The following is a 15,062-nucleotide window of genomic DNA, read 5'->3' as shown; positions in this document are numbered from 1 at the left end:
GTTGAAAAAAAAGTTTTTCTTTTTACCAGTTTACTAAGTCCAGCTTGTGTGACACGCATGGAGTCATGTGTATTGTAACTTTTGGGTCCCGCGGGATCCTACGGGATATGGTCAAATCTGCGTTCTGATTGGTTGCCGCTGTTGCTACGGCTCTCAAGCTGCTCCACTGAACAAAATGGGCCCGAGCGACGACAACAGATGAAAAAGACTCGCTGTTTGTTTAGTCTTCCTTTTAGTTACACTTTTAATTTTGCTAATGTTGGTTACCTACAGCTTATTTATAGCTCGCATTTCTTTTATAAGTGTTGGATCTCCTAGCGATGTGTCTATAAGACTGGAGAAATAGGCGAAATATTTGAAACGGAACTTGTGTGTCTCCGATTACCAAGGAAGGCATGTTTGATCAGCTGCAAGGGAACTCGGAATTTAAACCGTGATAAAATTTGGTTGTACTTGTTAGTGGTGCAGAAAGAAGCTGCCTTTGGACCCTGGTTAGAATTCAGCCTACGGATGTGCTAAGTATTTGGCATTAGTTCTTCATTTACGACGTCATCGCTGATCATTAAGAAAGTCGGTGTTGCTGCGTAAACCGTCACCTTTTTCTTTCTCCGTTATCCTGAAGAAGATCGAATGAAATGCCATCGATGGCAACACTTCTATAAGCAAATGGATCTTTCGCAATTGTGACATTTTTCTGAAGATTCTTGGTGGCCACCCTTTTGATCTCTCAACAGGATAAAGTGGATGGTGTCCAAAAGATGTCAACCGTGCAGAACGACCATATCAACGTCGCTTTGAACAACAAGAACGGCTAGTCCTTGAAATGATCTTCATTTCTCAAGGACTTGTTTAGATATTTTATTGTGGTCCTTAGCTCAGCATTGCTGAATAATCCAAATATCTCAAGAATCGAAAGAAGTTTTTGGATTGGCAGTTAGGACACATTTTTTTCAAACAAAACAATGTTTGTTTAGCAAATTCGATTTTTTTTCAATTCAATAACTTACAAACGTTTTATCACGAGAGTTTGGAACTAAACTCGAAAGATCTGAAAAACATTGGTATTTTGTTTCAAAATGCCAAGTAATTCAAGTATTAATCCTAGCTTAGTGGCAAAGTTTGGGAACCTCAGTGTTGACTCAAAGCCGCCAACAGGATTATCTAGAGAAAAGGCCAAGCCTTTACTCTTGAAGTCAAACTCCAGTCCAATTACTTCTGTTGCAAGTAAACCAAGCCTTGTGCCCCACCCGCCGCAGATGCGGAAACCAGTTAGTGTACCATCATCACCTAAAAAGCCAACACCCCCTTCAACACCCAAAGGAAAGACTAACTTCACTAGGAAATTTGTCCGCTCTGAAGAGCAAACAACTTGCGAATATCGTATGTGTGGTGATGGAGAGGCAAATGCAGACCATGAGGAGTTTGCTGAGCAGGCTGATGGCAGCTATGTTGGATGGGAGAGGCAGCCAGGGGATGGGTGCTTCTCTGATATCACAGAAGAAGGGGATAGTGATTTGGATGATTATGGAAATGAAGATATTGAAGAAGATGAAGCACTGGACAATTTGGAGGGAGAATACTTTGATTGCGACGAAATGGCAGAAGAAGATTTAGGTGAGTTGTGACATTGTTTATTTCTTCATTATCCAAACTCATTAAGAATCCCGTGTCCCCGAGACCCTATTCATACAGTGTTTTTATGAAAAGTGTATTGTTTATTTCTTCATTATCCAAACTCATTAAGAATCCCGTGTCCCGAGACCCTATTCATACAGTGTTTTTATGAAAAGTGTATTGTTTATTTCTTCATTATCCAAACTCATTAAGAATCCCGTGTCCCCAAGACCCTATTCATACAGTGTTTTTATGAAAAGTGTATTGTTTATTTCTTCATTATCCAAACTGATTAAGAATCCCGTGTCCCCAAGACCCTATTCATACAGTGTTTTTATGAAAAGTGTATTGTTTATTTCTTCATTATCCAAACTGATTAAGAATCCCGTGTCCCTGAGACCCTATTCATACAGTGTTTTTATGAAAAGTGTAATTGTATTTGTTATTACAGTACCTCTGAAATATTTGTGCAGGCAGAAAACTAATCAATTATAATGTATTTCATTTTAAGGGTTTTCAGAGGATGATGATGATGATAGCATCTCCATAGCAACCTCAAATGCTTCAATATCTAAATCATCATCAGCAAAATCCAGAGTACAAAGTGCTCGCCTTAGTGTTAACCTTAGAATCACCTCTGGTGATTTTCCAAACAGTAAGCCAAAGCTTTCTGGAGATTTATCATGCAAAGCCAAGGCCAATAGCTGGATAGAATCAGATGCCAATCAACCCACTAAGCCTGCGTTAACAGCCAGCCTGTTTGCCTATGTTCAGCCCACTATCCATTTCACAGTGGAAGGGGAGAAAGGTATGTTCATTTAGTATTACTACCCACAAGCCTTTCAAAACATGGAAAGGGGGGAATAAATGGACAAGTGAATAAATACATTTACAATCAGTAAATGTTCATTTCCATGTGCAAACAATTTTTATAATCACCTAGCCTAAATAAACAATACAGATTTCCTTTTTTTTAAAATTTTAACCCATTGACTCCTGGCTTTTTTGGAGCTGAATTTACAAAAAACAGACTGAAAACAGATACCTCCCCCCCTATTCTGAGTTTTATACAGCCCTTCAAAGTCAAACACAGCTGCACCTAGTCAGCGGTATCCAAGCTTTCCAACAGTGCTTTGCGGTCCCCACTTTTAATCCCTCGTTGTGCTGAAGCCAGCACAAGTTGATGGTTGCTTGTATTTTTCATAAAAAATGCAGCTATGAGCATATTAGGAGAGTGTCTCAGGACATCATGAAGTCTTTTGGGGCATAATTGAGTGCTTTGCTTATGGATATTTGGAAGCAAAGGTGGATTCAGATGATTTTTTTTTGTTTGGCTTTGCCTGGATGAGAAAATAATTTTCTAATGAATCACCACAGCTCTCCTTAATGCTGTCTTTTCTGAAACCAAATTGTTTCCAAAAAATTGTTTACACTGCTATTCTGGTTCTGTATGACCTGGAATTGATTTGTTTGGCTTCGGGGTGAAAAAACCATCTGACTTTGGGGAGAGGAGTGTTGACTGGCCCTCCCCTCGTGAATTTTCCCCTGGATCTCCCAGAATGCTTTGCAATCCGTTAAGGCATCTTCGTGGTTTTACAAGCCTTCAAGGAGTGGACATTGTGTTTTGAGGCCATGGAAATGAACCTGGAGGATCAGAATAAAGGCATCTATTTGTGTCTTGAGCTGTGTTTGCTGATCTCTCTCCCTTGTGTTGTATTTTGAGCGTTTTATTGAGAGGGGTGATTCTGCTTTTCTTTCCTTGTTCAATTTGAAATTTGTCAAAGAACCTGTGCTATTATTTGGCTTAAGAGTAGTTGCCAACACCTTGTTTGGATGCATATCTTCAAGACCATTTATCCCTTAGACTGATGCCTGAGTATCTTCATCTTGTTGTGTTTAGTTTGCATTTATGAATTTTTTGGGTTGTGGGTACTTCCCAAAGCCGGTACAGGCCGGTTGAGGGGTCAATGTGTTTAACATTGATTTTATTACTGGTTGCAGTATCTAAAACTCACAGCATGCTGAAGTACATGTTGTAACCTTTCATTTGATTGATTCACCCTTTTGATCTTGTTATTCTTGTTTTTAGTGGAATCCTTGCCTTCAGATCTCAGAAAATTATTAAGATGGAAAATGAGCTCAATCACTCCAAATGTTGTCAAGCAGTGTATTGCACGGTCTGGGTTTAGACCAACTAAACGTGAGTCACGCAAACAGTTTTATATGATTTGTGAAAATTGTTATCAGTATTGCACAAAAATAAAAACATCATGTAGATCGATAGCTATATTAAGAGGTGCTCTACCATCCAGCCATCCTGATGTTTGTATCTCCTGGAAATAATGTGTTTAATGCATTCTCTAGGTGCTCATGATTGGCTAGGCTACTGGGGAAAGCATATGAAAAGCACAACCTTTAAAAGTATTAGAGAATATCAGAAGGTAAAGAGGAATATATTTATAACATTGGTAGAAACAGGATTTTAACACAAAATTAATAATACTTTGTGCACACGCGTATAACTCAATTGCTTTTTACAGGTCAACCATTTCCCAGGAACCTTTCAAATAGGGAGGAAGGACCGGTTATGGCGCAACCTATCAAAAATGATGGTACATCATGGCAAGAAGGTGAGTGATGTACAAACAGCGTGTATTTGTTGACAAGAGGGAAGGATTACAGGCCATACACAATTTTGACTTTTATGCTTTTTGTGGCCCCTTTTTGTGTTAACAAGGTAATTAAACTAAAAATAACACAATGCATCATTTTTTCTCTTCAATAGGAGTTTGGATTCCTGCCCCAAACATATGTGCTTCCTTATGACTTCAAATTGCTAAAGAGAGCATGGGACGAAGGCGGTAGTAGACAGAAGTGGATCCTAAAACCAGTAAGTTAAGCAAGATTTGTGACTTAATAGACATGATGGAAAAAAAAGTCGCATCAAAATTTGATATTTTGTTTGCCATTACACGTACTTGTTAAAAGGGTGTCTACAAAACGAAGACCTAGAACCTCTGACCCCAAAAAGCTTTCTACTCAATAGCTTAAATTAACCCTCATATTCAAGAAAAGACTACTGCCTGCTTGTATTTATTGACTGTTTTAATTCCCCAGCCGGCTTCTGCAAGGGGAATTGGAATTAGGGTGATACATAAATGGACACAAATTCCAAGAAAACGCCCAGTCATTGTGCAGAAGTATGTACTACTCCATATTCATTCAGTTTTGAAATTGTAATTATTTTTTTTCCTCATGAAGATTTGATATTGTAATCTTTAACATTTAAAAAAAAAACTGCAGGGTTTTTAATCAAAAGCTTTTTTTGTTGAAGAGGTTGTTTTTTGCTTTCAGGTACCTTCACAAGCCATTCCTTATCAATGGTAGCAAATTTGATCTTCGTATTTATGTCTATGTAACATCGTACGATCCCCTGCGTATCTACATTTTTGAAGATGGGCTGGTTAGGTTTGCAACCTGCAAGTGAGTATTTGTTTCTATATAAAAACCTTTGCATAAATGCTACACATACTGTAGCTGTACTGTGCTGTGCCTTGCAGTCGTTTGTGGCATAGAAAGCTCTCACGAACAAATCCACTTTTAGATCTCACAAGGGTGTTAGATAAATTGCGCTACGCAAGGGAATTATTGTTTCGAATATTTTAATAGAAAATAGGCTAAATGATGATTTTGTATAGAATAATTTTTCGGAAGCGTTAAAAATCAGGAGATTTGGTGTTCAACACGAGAGAAGGGGTCCAAACTCTTGAGACTCCCGCCTAATGCAGGAGAGTCGACAGGTATGCCATATGATACCTATTACTGCACAGACACCCTCAGCCAATCCTGGGTACTCGCCTGAGAGCGGCAGCTAAGCAGACTAAGTTGTCACATGGACCCATCAAAGAGATGATTGATGGTGATTTCTGATGCACTGTATGATATGCTTTTATAGGTACTCCAGTTCTGTTAAGTCACTAAGCAATAGGTTCATGCACCTGACAAACTACAGTGTGAACAAGAAGAACGAAGGCGCTTACCAGTCTAATGCGGATGACTCTATCTGCCAGGGACATAAATGGTATTAGTGGAATGCAATCTTTCCTAACGGATCCCTAGATGGGGGTCTCTACATTCTTTTTACGACTTCTCCCTATTTGTTATAACATAAAATACCCCTTTAAAGCCTAAGATAGTCTCCTTTTGTGTTCCTCTCTGGTTTCTATTCACATTACAGAAATCTAAAAGATAAAAAGAGCTGATAAACTCTTCTTGATGCTGTTGTTTATATGATACATGATGAAAACAGAACTGATAAATGTCTATGCTGATTTGCTGGTATTCTTTCTCAAGATTTCTTCAACTTCCTTTTTTCAGGAGTCTGAAATCGCTGTGGGGCTATTTCAAGAGAATGGGAATCAACCACGCCCAAGTCTGGGATAGTGTCAAGGACGTTATAGTCAAAGCAATCATAGCGTAAGTCCCTGTATAGTATGTCTGTCAAGGTTCTCACATTAGGGCACAAGCTCAGCACAAGTACTTGATCCTACTTAACTAGAGAAAGCATAACTAAAATGATATTTTGTTTTTTTCTCGAATTTGATCAGTTCTCTCTCATGTTGTGTTTGTGCTTGAGCTAAGTGTGTTTTCTTTTGTGTTTTCTTTTACTGAGTACCAACCTTCAGTTGGACAAAAAACAGCTTATGACAGGTCATATTGTAAAAGCTTTCAATCGAATGTACAATGAACAGCATTATCATAAAAGTGATAGCATAGGGCAGCAGCATAGATTAAAGTGTTTCATTAGCATTTTTTAACATTGTAGGTCTTTGGCGTAACATCTCTTGTAGTGTAAAACATCCTGAAAGTCATCATGGATAGCTGAGCATACAGTAGCATGGCACTTTGCTGAGTTGATACTTTTCTTCATAATTGTCAGAATTAAAAATGGAAAATGTGTTTGTTTGCAGATCTGATTCTTTTGTAAACACACTTATCAAGCAGAATGTCAGGCATAGGTAAGATCAAGTCTACCATTTGGTGGTTGAACTAGTCTTTAGCTATTTAGATACTGTATGGGGACACAGGACAGTGGGTGGATATAGCAGCCTTCAGCGCCTACAGGACAGGGCTGCACATTTAGTTGCACATGAAGATTCGTCCAAGCAGGCAATGCAGTCTCTACACTGGCCAACACTAAACATTTCCCATAAAATTCACATATCTCCGTCCTTGTCTACAAATGTCTCAACCATCAGGTCCCAGTATATCTATAAGAAACTCCTTTGTCAAAAATTCAACTTATCACAGCTATAACACGAATAAACTCTGACTTACATCCACCTAAACCTCGGCTTACTATTGGCAAAAAAAAAATTCCGGCTCTCTGATTTATAACACCCTCACGAACGATACAAAATCATCTACTTCACTGGCTGTTTAAAAATAACGGCTGCAACTGGACTTATATTAGGAAATTAATATTTTTTATATAGACATTAGTTAGCAATTTTTATTAATTTGTATTTTACCATGTAATTTTCATATTTAAGGTTTTTTCAGTATGTGTTGTAAAAATTGTATGTATTGTTTAGCAGGGCCCCTCTGGATACCAGCGTTAGCTGAATGGGCCACCCTGCAAAAATAAAATTCAATTCAAATCTTACTTGATTTATTATGCTTTTGCTTGTTAAAATAAATAGTAGATAAACCTTGATTTGTTTGAATGGTTTTTATTTTTATGTTTTGTTTTTTTTTCCTGTTTATTCAGCGAAGAAAGTAGATAAAAGGCTTACTGGAACATTCATGTACAATGTTTATTAACCTAGTTGCCATTCCAGGTCATGTTGTCATGAGTTGTTTGGCTGTGATGTCATGTTAGATGAAAACCTGAAACCATGGCTACTAGAAGTCAACATCTCACCCAGGTATCTGTGATTTTATTTTATCAATCAAAATAACCAAATAGTTGTGTTCATTAAATAGAGTAATAAATATGGTTCATCAAAAACTTGAATCTTAATGTGTAAATTTTCTTTGAAATGTCTTTATTGCCCTGTTTGATATATTAAAGTATAATATTATTAATTGATTTCTATCTAACCTCTGTTATCAGTCTTCACTCAAATTCTCAACTTGACCGTAACATCAAAGGACAGATGATAAGAGACCTCATGAACTTGGCAGCTTTTCGCATCCCAGAAAACCTTGTCACCACCACAACTGCAAGGTATTGTAAATAATTCTATGTATACAAAAAAACAGCAAAATGTCATCAGGATGTAAACAAATAGTGTCTGAATGCTCTATTGAAATTATCGTTTTAGTGCAAGCAGTCTAAATTCTTTTGTTCAAGACAAGAGCACCACTTCCTTGTCATCTGATGAAAGAGCAAAGGTAAAGAATACGATTCTTTAAGAGTTTGATTTGGTCAGTACTTTAGTTGGAGGGTAAGCTTTAAAAACACTCTGTTTATGGGGAGAGTTGAAAAATAAAAGATTTTAACAGTAGCTTTTAGCGCCAAAATTAAACCACTTAAATGTTTTTGTTTAACTAAAAAAAGCAAAATCTTCCTGTAGAACAGAATCTGCTTGAGTTGACAGTGCCTGGTTATTGCTGTGGGGTTGTTTAGGAGAGTTCAACAATTATTACCTTTCTCTTATCAAGTTGTCTTTTATTCACAGCATGCTTTCTATGTTGGCCGCAACGTTGATGAGGTAAGACTCAAATAGTTTTGTTTTTTAACATCTTGTCTTCGTTTTTGTATAATACAATGCAAGTCAATTCTTAGTATGTATCCCTCCACTTTTGCATGTTTAAAGAGGAACTGTCTTGTTCTTGTCTTTATGTAGAGAACACGCCAGTCAATCCTTGATATTCTCACTCCAAGTGATGTCAGGATTCTGATGGAGACAGAGGATGAGGTAAGTTTGCTATCATGTCTCAGGGTATAACTGAGGTCTTTGTTTTTTTTGTTATTTTGATGTGCCTGGGTATTTTTAGGGGGCGTCTAAGACATAGGTATATAGGGAATTTTTTCTTTTGGGGTATGTTTAGGAAAGCAATTTTTGGTGTTTAGGGGTATATTTCGAATTTCCTGACTAGCATCCCTATCACATTTGCCCTGAAGAGGGATGAGAGACCATGTGGGACCTCCCTGGGCTATACCCCTCTTTATTGTTTTAAATTCCATATGAGATCCCAGAGTCACCCTTAATATGGTGCCTGGTCTGTTATTACAGTACAGTAGACGTGGCTGCTTTCAGCGAGCTTTCCCTTCCATGGTGTCTCACAAGTACCTACGGTTCTTTGAGTCTACAGTAAGTTGTCGTTCCTTTCTCTTCTTATTTCCAATAGTAATGAGCTTCCTGTCGAGCTAACTCATCGCATCATTTGTGGTTTTTGACAGCGATACTACAATATTTTGTTGGACGAATGGACACGCAAGTTCATGAGAGAGGGAAGAAGTACTGCACTAGGTGGGTCAAAGTATGAGTTTGGTAACTCTTTTATGTGGTACTCTATGCCTCAATGTAACGTTCATTGTTTGATTGGTGATGATGTACTTGTAGGTGTTGCCATCTTACAAGGTCTTGCCGAACAGAAGCTTCACCTTGGACCAACGACGGACCCAAACCACCAGGTACTCTTCCCTCTCTTTGCCTCAAACACACAGACAACCCATGCAGGCCATAGGCAGGATTTCTTTGGGGGTTGTGGCATTTAAGCTCCTCATTTTAATTCCAAAAGTATACTGCAGCCAATAGAAGTCATGTTACCACTATGCTGCAAAGGATATTCTCAAGGTGTACTTACACTTTTGTGAGTTTTTTTTTTTTGGGAAAACCCATCTAAAACAACAACAAAATAGGTGACCTCTGCAACTGGCCTGACCGCTTGTACACAAAGCGACCCAAATCACTAGGGACCCTTCCCCTGCGCTTAACACATGGCAAATACAATCAGTTACCCCTCTTCCTTTCACTCTCTGGGCTTTAGGTAATTTTCCAACCTTGCTTTGTAATGATAAAGTGCTTATGCTGTGTTTCCAGTGGAGCTGTCCACAAGGCATGTCATATCGGTCGTTATCTGCACCTGCTGTAGGGCTTGATCATTGTGTACTCAAACCAAGGTATGATATACCCAAAAAGCTTTTCTTAACTTACTGTACCCCTTTCTCCATTTTCTTAACTACTTCCTTTTTTTCACCCTTCCTTTCTAATTCCCATTCTCTGAACCTTATTTTCTCTCACCCTTTCTTTCTCGTTCCCATTCTCTGAACCTTATTTTCTCTCACCCTTTCTTTCTCATTCCCATTCTACTTCACCTTATTCTCTCTTACCCTTTCTTTCTCGTTCCCATTCTCTGAACCTTATTTTCTCTCACCCTTCCTTTCTCGTTCCCATCCTACTTCACCTTATTTTCTCTCACCCTTTCTTTCTCGTTCCCATCCTACTTCACCTTATTTTTTCTCACCCTTTCTTTCTCGTTCCCATCCTACTTCACCTTATTTTCTCTCACCCTTTCTTTCTCGTTCCCATCCTACTTCACCTTATTTTTTCTCACCCTTTCTTTCTCGTTCCCATCCTACTTCACCTTATTTTTTCTCACCCTTTCTTTCTCGCTCCCATCCTACTTCACCTTATTTTCTCTCACCCTTTCTTTCTCGTTCCCATCCTACTTCACCTTATTTTCTCTCACCCTTTCTTTCTCGTTCCCATCTTACTTCACCTTATTTTCTCTCACCCTTCCTTTCTCGTTCCCATCCTACTTCACCTTATTTTCTCTCACCCTTTCTTTCTCGTTCCCATCCTACTTCACCTTATTTTCTCTCACCCTTTCTTTCTCGTTCCCATCCTACTTCACCTTATTTTCTCTCACCCTTTCTTTCTCGTTCCCATCCTACTTCACCTTATTTTCTCTCACCCTTTCTTTCTCGTTCCCATCCTACTTCACCTTATTTTCTCTCACCCTTTCTTTCTCGTTCCCATCCTACTTCACCTTATTTTCTCTCACCCTTTCTTTCTCGTTCCCATCCTACTTCACCTTATTTTCTCTCACCCTTTCTTTCTCGTTCCCATCCTACTTCACCTTCTGCTCTCACCCTCCTTTTCTCGTCCCACTCTCCTCCCTTGCTTTACTCTCTCTAACTACAGCTGACTTTGAGGCTTTCTTACTCACAGACTTCTCTCAGCTCCTATAAATCGTGGTCTTCAAACATGCTCTTTTCGTCAACGCTCTGCGAGGTCGGTAGTCTTCATTAAGCTCTTATCTTTTCTGAATTTTCAAATGAAGCTGTTTCTGGGTTTCTTTTTAAAAATTCTGTCTGTCTGTCTTCTTTGTATGTCTTCTATGTATGTCACTTCACTACTTCTTAAAACTTACTCCTTTGCTTCCTCTTATCTCTATAGTGCATCAGTTGTATTAAACCGTTCTTTCAAAACTAGAGGATCGAGGTACGATTCGTGAACTCCTTTTTGTTGAATGTGATTTTAGTGGTGGTCGTTGATGTGAGGTAACTGTTGCAGTTCTTGTTGGTAATAATGTAGCTTATGTTATTTTTTTTTTTTTTTTTTTGCTGTTGGTTTTAAAGTCGCTGCTTGTGTTGGCGCTGGTATTGTCTTCATTCATGATCGCCTGGTTGTATATTTTTTTCTTATTGCGATGGTTGTCTTTTCTGATTGTTCAATTTCTTGCCTTTCCTCTATCACTCTTATGTTGTGTTTCTTTCTTTCTGTGAACTTCCTTTTTAAGTGTTAAGTCTAAATTGTCTCCGAGAAAACTGAAACCCAAGTCAGCTCCATCCTCAAGGAGACTAAAGGTTTCTCTTTCTCCGAGACCAGCAAGGTAAAAACAGGTCTTTATTAGACTAAAGGTTTCTCTTTCTCCGAGACCAGCAAGGTAAAAACAGGTCTTTATTAGACTAAAGGTTTCTCTTCCTCCGAGAGCGGCAAGGAAAAAACAGGTCTTTATTAGACTAAAGGTTTCTCTTTCTCCGGGACCGGCAAGGTAGAAACAGGTCTTTATTAGTGTCATGCCAGCTTAGCGAGACAGTTTTCCGGCATGCGCTACAGAAACTTAGAAAAAAGAGACAACTTTCATTTTATCCTTTCGCTAGCTTAGATGGAAGCCTGCTCAACTGAACTACATAGTAGTCTGCCTAACACAAGCCAGCTTAGATGGTCAGAGTTCCCCAATGCCGTCAACTGGAAATTCTAGTATTACACAGAAATCACGTAAAGATACCTTACTATGCTTTGTAGTTTTGATGCCCGAGCACTCAGTAGTATTTGTGAGTGCTCCACACTACAGTCTACAGTTGCAAGGAAGCATTAGTGTCATTGAGTTGAATAGTTGTGAAGTGGGTAATACAACTTCTTTGATTCCAACTGTTTGATACTTACAGTGCCTCTATGCCTGTTTTGCTGCCAAGGATAAAGAAGAAGACAGCCAAGTCGAATCATAAGGTATACAAATAGTATAATAAGCATAATAAGCAAAATCATTTTTATTTATCGACAATTAATTCAGGACATTGTAATATAAAAAAAAATATGGTAGTATTATATAGGGAGAATGATCTATAAATATATAAAAGACAATCATAAAAGACAAAAACAAACACTTAAAAGTGAAAACATTGATGTGCAACTTACTCAAAGCCTTCTCCATAAAATCCCACATATTTGGTTTTAACCCGTATTACCTGTACCTCGCAATTCGTTTCTTACAAATGGTTCTCACAAATTGATGTAATGTTATCATAAACACAATATCTAAGATCAAAATGCCATCAACTCTAATCCAAACCTTTTCTAACCGTAACCATGTTTGACACAGGTGTCAATATCGATCGCAGAGTTGTATATGAATCCTACCATCTCTCGTAAGGCTTCCTGTCGCTATTTAACACATCTCATTCTCAAAAGGCACTATACCACATCGACCAGAATTGATAACCACGAATCATATTCTTACGACACAGCATAACCACCATAAGGTAGACGAATAGACGTTTCACACTAACACACTCCCCCAGGCCCCACCACACCTCACTGACCATGTCCAGTATTAGCCACCCTATACGTACTTGTACCCAGTCGTTATTTGCTGTTGCGCGGACATCCACAGTAACCCTGAAGCGGACGGAGGAATACAATCCGGCCAGAGCAATATGAGTTCAAATAAGTGCCAGAGCATTCAGACCATCCAAATACATTCCATGGAATGATCTATCGAGCTTAGATTCGTCCGCCGTCTTGGATTTTACGAAACGTAAATATCGTCTAATTGTACACGGAACGACCGAAAAGATGCACCAAAAAAATACGAAAAAATAACAACAAACAAACAAAAAACGCTGCTTACAAGATATTTAAGAAAGCGTGAATTCTCTCAGACGCCAAGCGCACTCCGATTCCTCAACCCGCATCCTGACCGTCATGCACCGTGCGCTTCTTCAACCTCCCCAAAATGCATCACGCTGCGTCTGGGTAGGAGACTGCATCCTGTACTACATACCCCACACTAGCACCCCCCCCCCCCCCCCCCCCCACCACCACCATACCTCACTGACCATGACCAACATTAACCACCATACCTCACTCAACAATGACGATGAGACCAGTCAAGGGTCAATTCTGCCTAATTCACAGCATGCAATGCGATGCATGCCTTTCACTGTATAAAGGTATACACAGAAAGAGAATGTCTTGTGATTGGTTAATTTTGTGTTTTTATTTTGTTCCCAGACCTCATCCGGTTCCACGGCTTCGTTGGCGAAAAGTCGTAGTCTTCGCACCAAAGCCAAGTCCAGCATCTGACTATTGTCGGGGCGGAGACTGAATCCAAGGACAACAATCCCCAGTCTCCCCCCATTACCGGTCAAAAGTCCTGGAAACGAGGAGCCGTGCTTAACAAGTGGACACGTGGGCTGTACACGTGATAGCTGTCCTCAGAAACGAGTGATTTATGATTTGATGGACAAGCTAACGTTACTATTGATTGGCCAAGACCGCTTTGTCGAAGACCAAGACTAGAACATTCGTGAACATTTTCAAGCATATCCGTCGTCCAGAGTATGGAATGAAAGCAGCCAACCAAATTCACCGTGCACAGCATGTTATTTCACGCTACACGTCCGTTTTTATTGACGGTTCGTTCTATTCATGTGTATACATCAACTTACAACCTGGTTTGGTATTGCACGATTCTTTACTGTAAAAAGAGTGTACTGTCTTATATTTTTTGTACAAACGAAATTTTAATATATTTTGAACTATTTATGTAAAAAAAATGTATCGCGTAAAAAGTTACTCTAAGTAATAAATGACCTAAAAAGTTATCTTGAGTATTCTATGCATGGTTTGGCCACATAATTCTAGAGGTTTTAGGCCGTATGTCCCTTGGTGACTGTAAATTCCTAACGACCTATACGGTGATCTTTGACCTCATGCCAGCATTTTTTGCCTGAAGCCTTCTAGGAGTGCCTACTCGTAACCAGGGTTTCTAAAAGGGGTGTAAACACTTTTTTTTCCTTCCCCTCCCCCCCCCCCCCCCCCCCATTGCGAATTTTAAGCCAGTCAGGACCCGTGACAGGTGTTTTAATAGCTAACCAGTGGGACTACTACTGTGAGATGCTACTGCTGGCTCAGAAATAAGCTGGAAATCGATTAAAAGGGTGAAGGTGGGGGAAAAATGGGTTCTCGGGTATTTTTAGGTGGTATCTTAGAGAAAATAGGCAATTAAAATGGTCTTTCAGGGGTTCGCAGAACGGGTAGGCTCGATTTCCTGCTTGTCTGTGTGAGCCCGCAGTACACGACTGAAAATAGAGTCTACAGAAAGAGGCGCTGCAAGCAAACGTTCTTCTGGATCATTTAATAGTTCATGCTTCTGAACAGGGCCATAGCAGTGGGTGGGGCACTGGGGGGCACGTGCCCCCCCCCCCCCCCAGTATTTAAAAAATATATAAGGAAATGACCAGAAGGGGCTTGGCTGTGCCCCCTATGGTTTTTTAATGTGTGTATCGTGCCCCCCCCCCCCCCCCCCCTCAATCATTCGAGGCCTGCTAGCTACGGCTATGCTGAACAAACACTTTGACAATTTTGTCATTCGAGACTTTGTTATACGCAAGTTATAGTGACAATTTTTGCTTATTGGTATTTTTGGGTAGCAATTTTTGGTGTGAAGGTATTCTTCTTCATTTACCCTAAAGAATCCCGATGGACCACGTGGTACGCACAGGATTAAAAAGGGTTTCGTGTGAGTTAGAAGTACATCAATATTGGTTAGGGCCGGGTTCATAGAAAGCAGGTTAACACTAGCCCAGGGAATTGATTAAATATCGTATTTATCCTTGGGTTTTCTAGTAACAGGCCCCAGAGTTATGGTTAGGATTGGGAGGGACAGTGTCTAGAACACACTATTTCGATGGCTACATGAAGTATCAA

General features: G+C 39.4%; 1 protein-coding gene across 3 annotated transcripts; it reads left to right on the top strand.

Annotated features, from left to right (window-relative positions):
* Positions 1-149: 149 nt before the first annotated feature.
* LOC5509694 (tubulin monoglutamylase TTLL4) lies at positions 150-13,953 on the top strand. 3 transcript variants are annotated; one of them, XM_032378652.2, is made up of 23 exons: positions 150-1,614; positions 2,126-2,422; positions 3,704-3,814; positions 3,979-4,055; positions 4,155-4,244; positions 4,400-4,504; positions 4,732-4,814; positions 4,969-5,097; positions 5,570-5,695; positions 5,992-6,090; positions 6,585-6,632; positions 7,455-7,541; positions 7,730-7,843; positions 7,941-8,010; positions 8,298-8,330; positions 8,466-8,537; positions 8,856-8,933; positions 9,023-9,092; positions 9,186-9,256; positions 9,666-9,745; positions 10,797-10,859; positions 12,020-12,080; positions 13,365-13,953. In XM_032378652.2, the coding sequence occupies exons 1-23, from the start codon at positions 1,077-1,079 to the stop codon at positions 13,434-13,436; spliced, it is 2,574 nt and encodes an 857-aa protein (XP_032234543.2). In that variant the 5' UTR covers positions 150-1,076; the 3' UTR covers positions 13,437-13,953. The 3 variants fall into 3 exon arrangements, with proteins under 3 accessions (XP_032234543.2, XP_048580264.1, XP_032234544.2); XM_048724307.1 differs by lacking the exons at positions 12,020-12,080; positions 13,365-13,953 and adding an exon at positions 11,025-11,686; XM_032378653.2 differs by lacking the exon at positions 10,797-10,859 and having other exon boundaries at positions 151-1,614.
* Positions 13,954-15,062: the final 1,109 nt, after the last annotated feature.

Source organism: Nematostella vectensis, chromosome 2 (assembly GCF_932526225.1).
Source record: "Nematostella vectensis chromosome 2, jaNemVect1.1, whole genome shotgun sequence".
NCBI classification, from domain to species: Eukaryota; Metazoa; Cnidaria; class Anthozoa; order Actiniaria; family Edwardsiidae; genus Nematostella; species Nematostella vectensis.
Note: the sequence above shows the minus strand (reverse complement) of the source record. Positions and strands in the feature narration are given on the sequence as shown.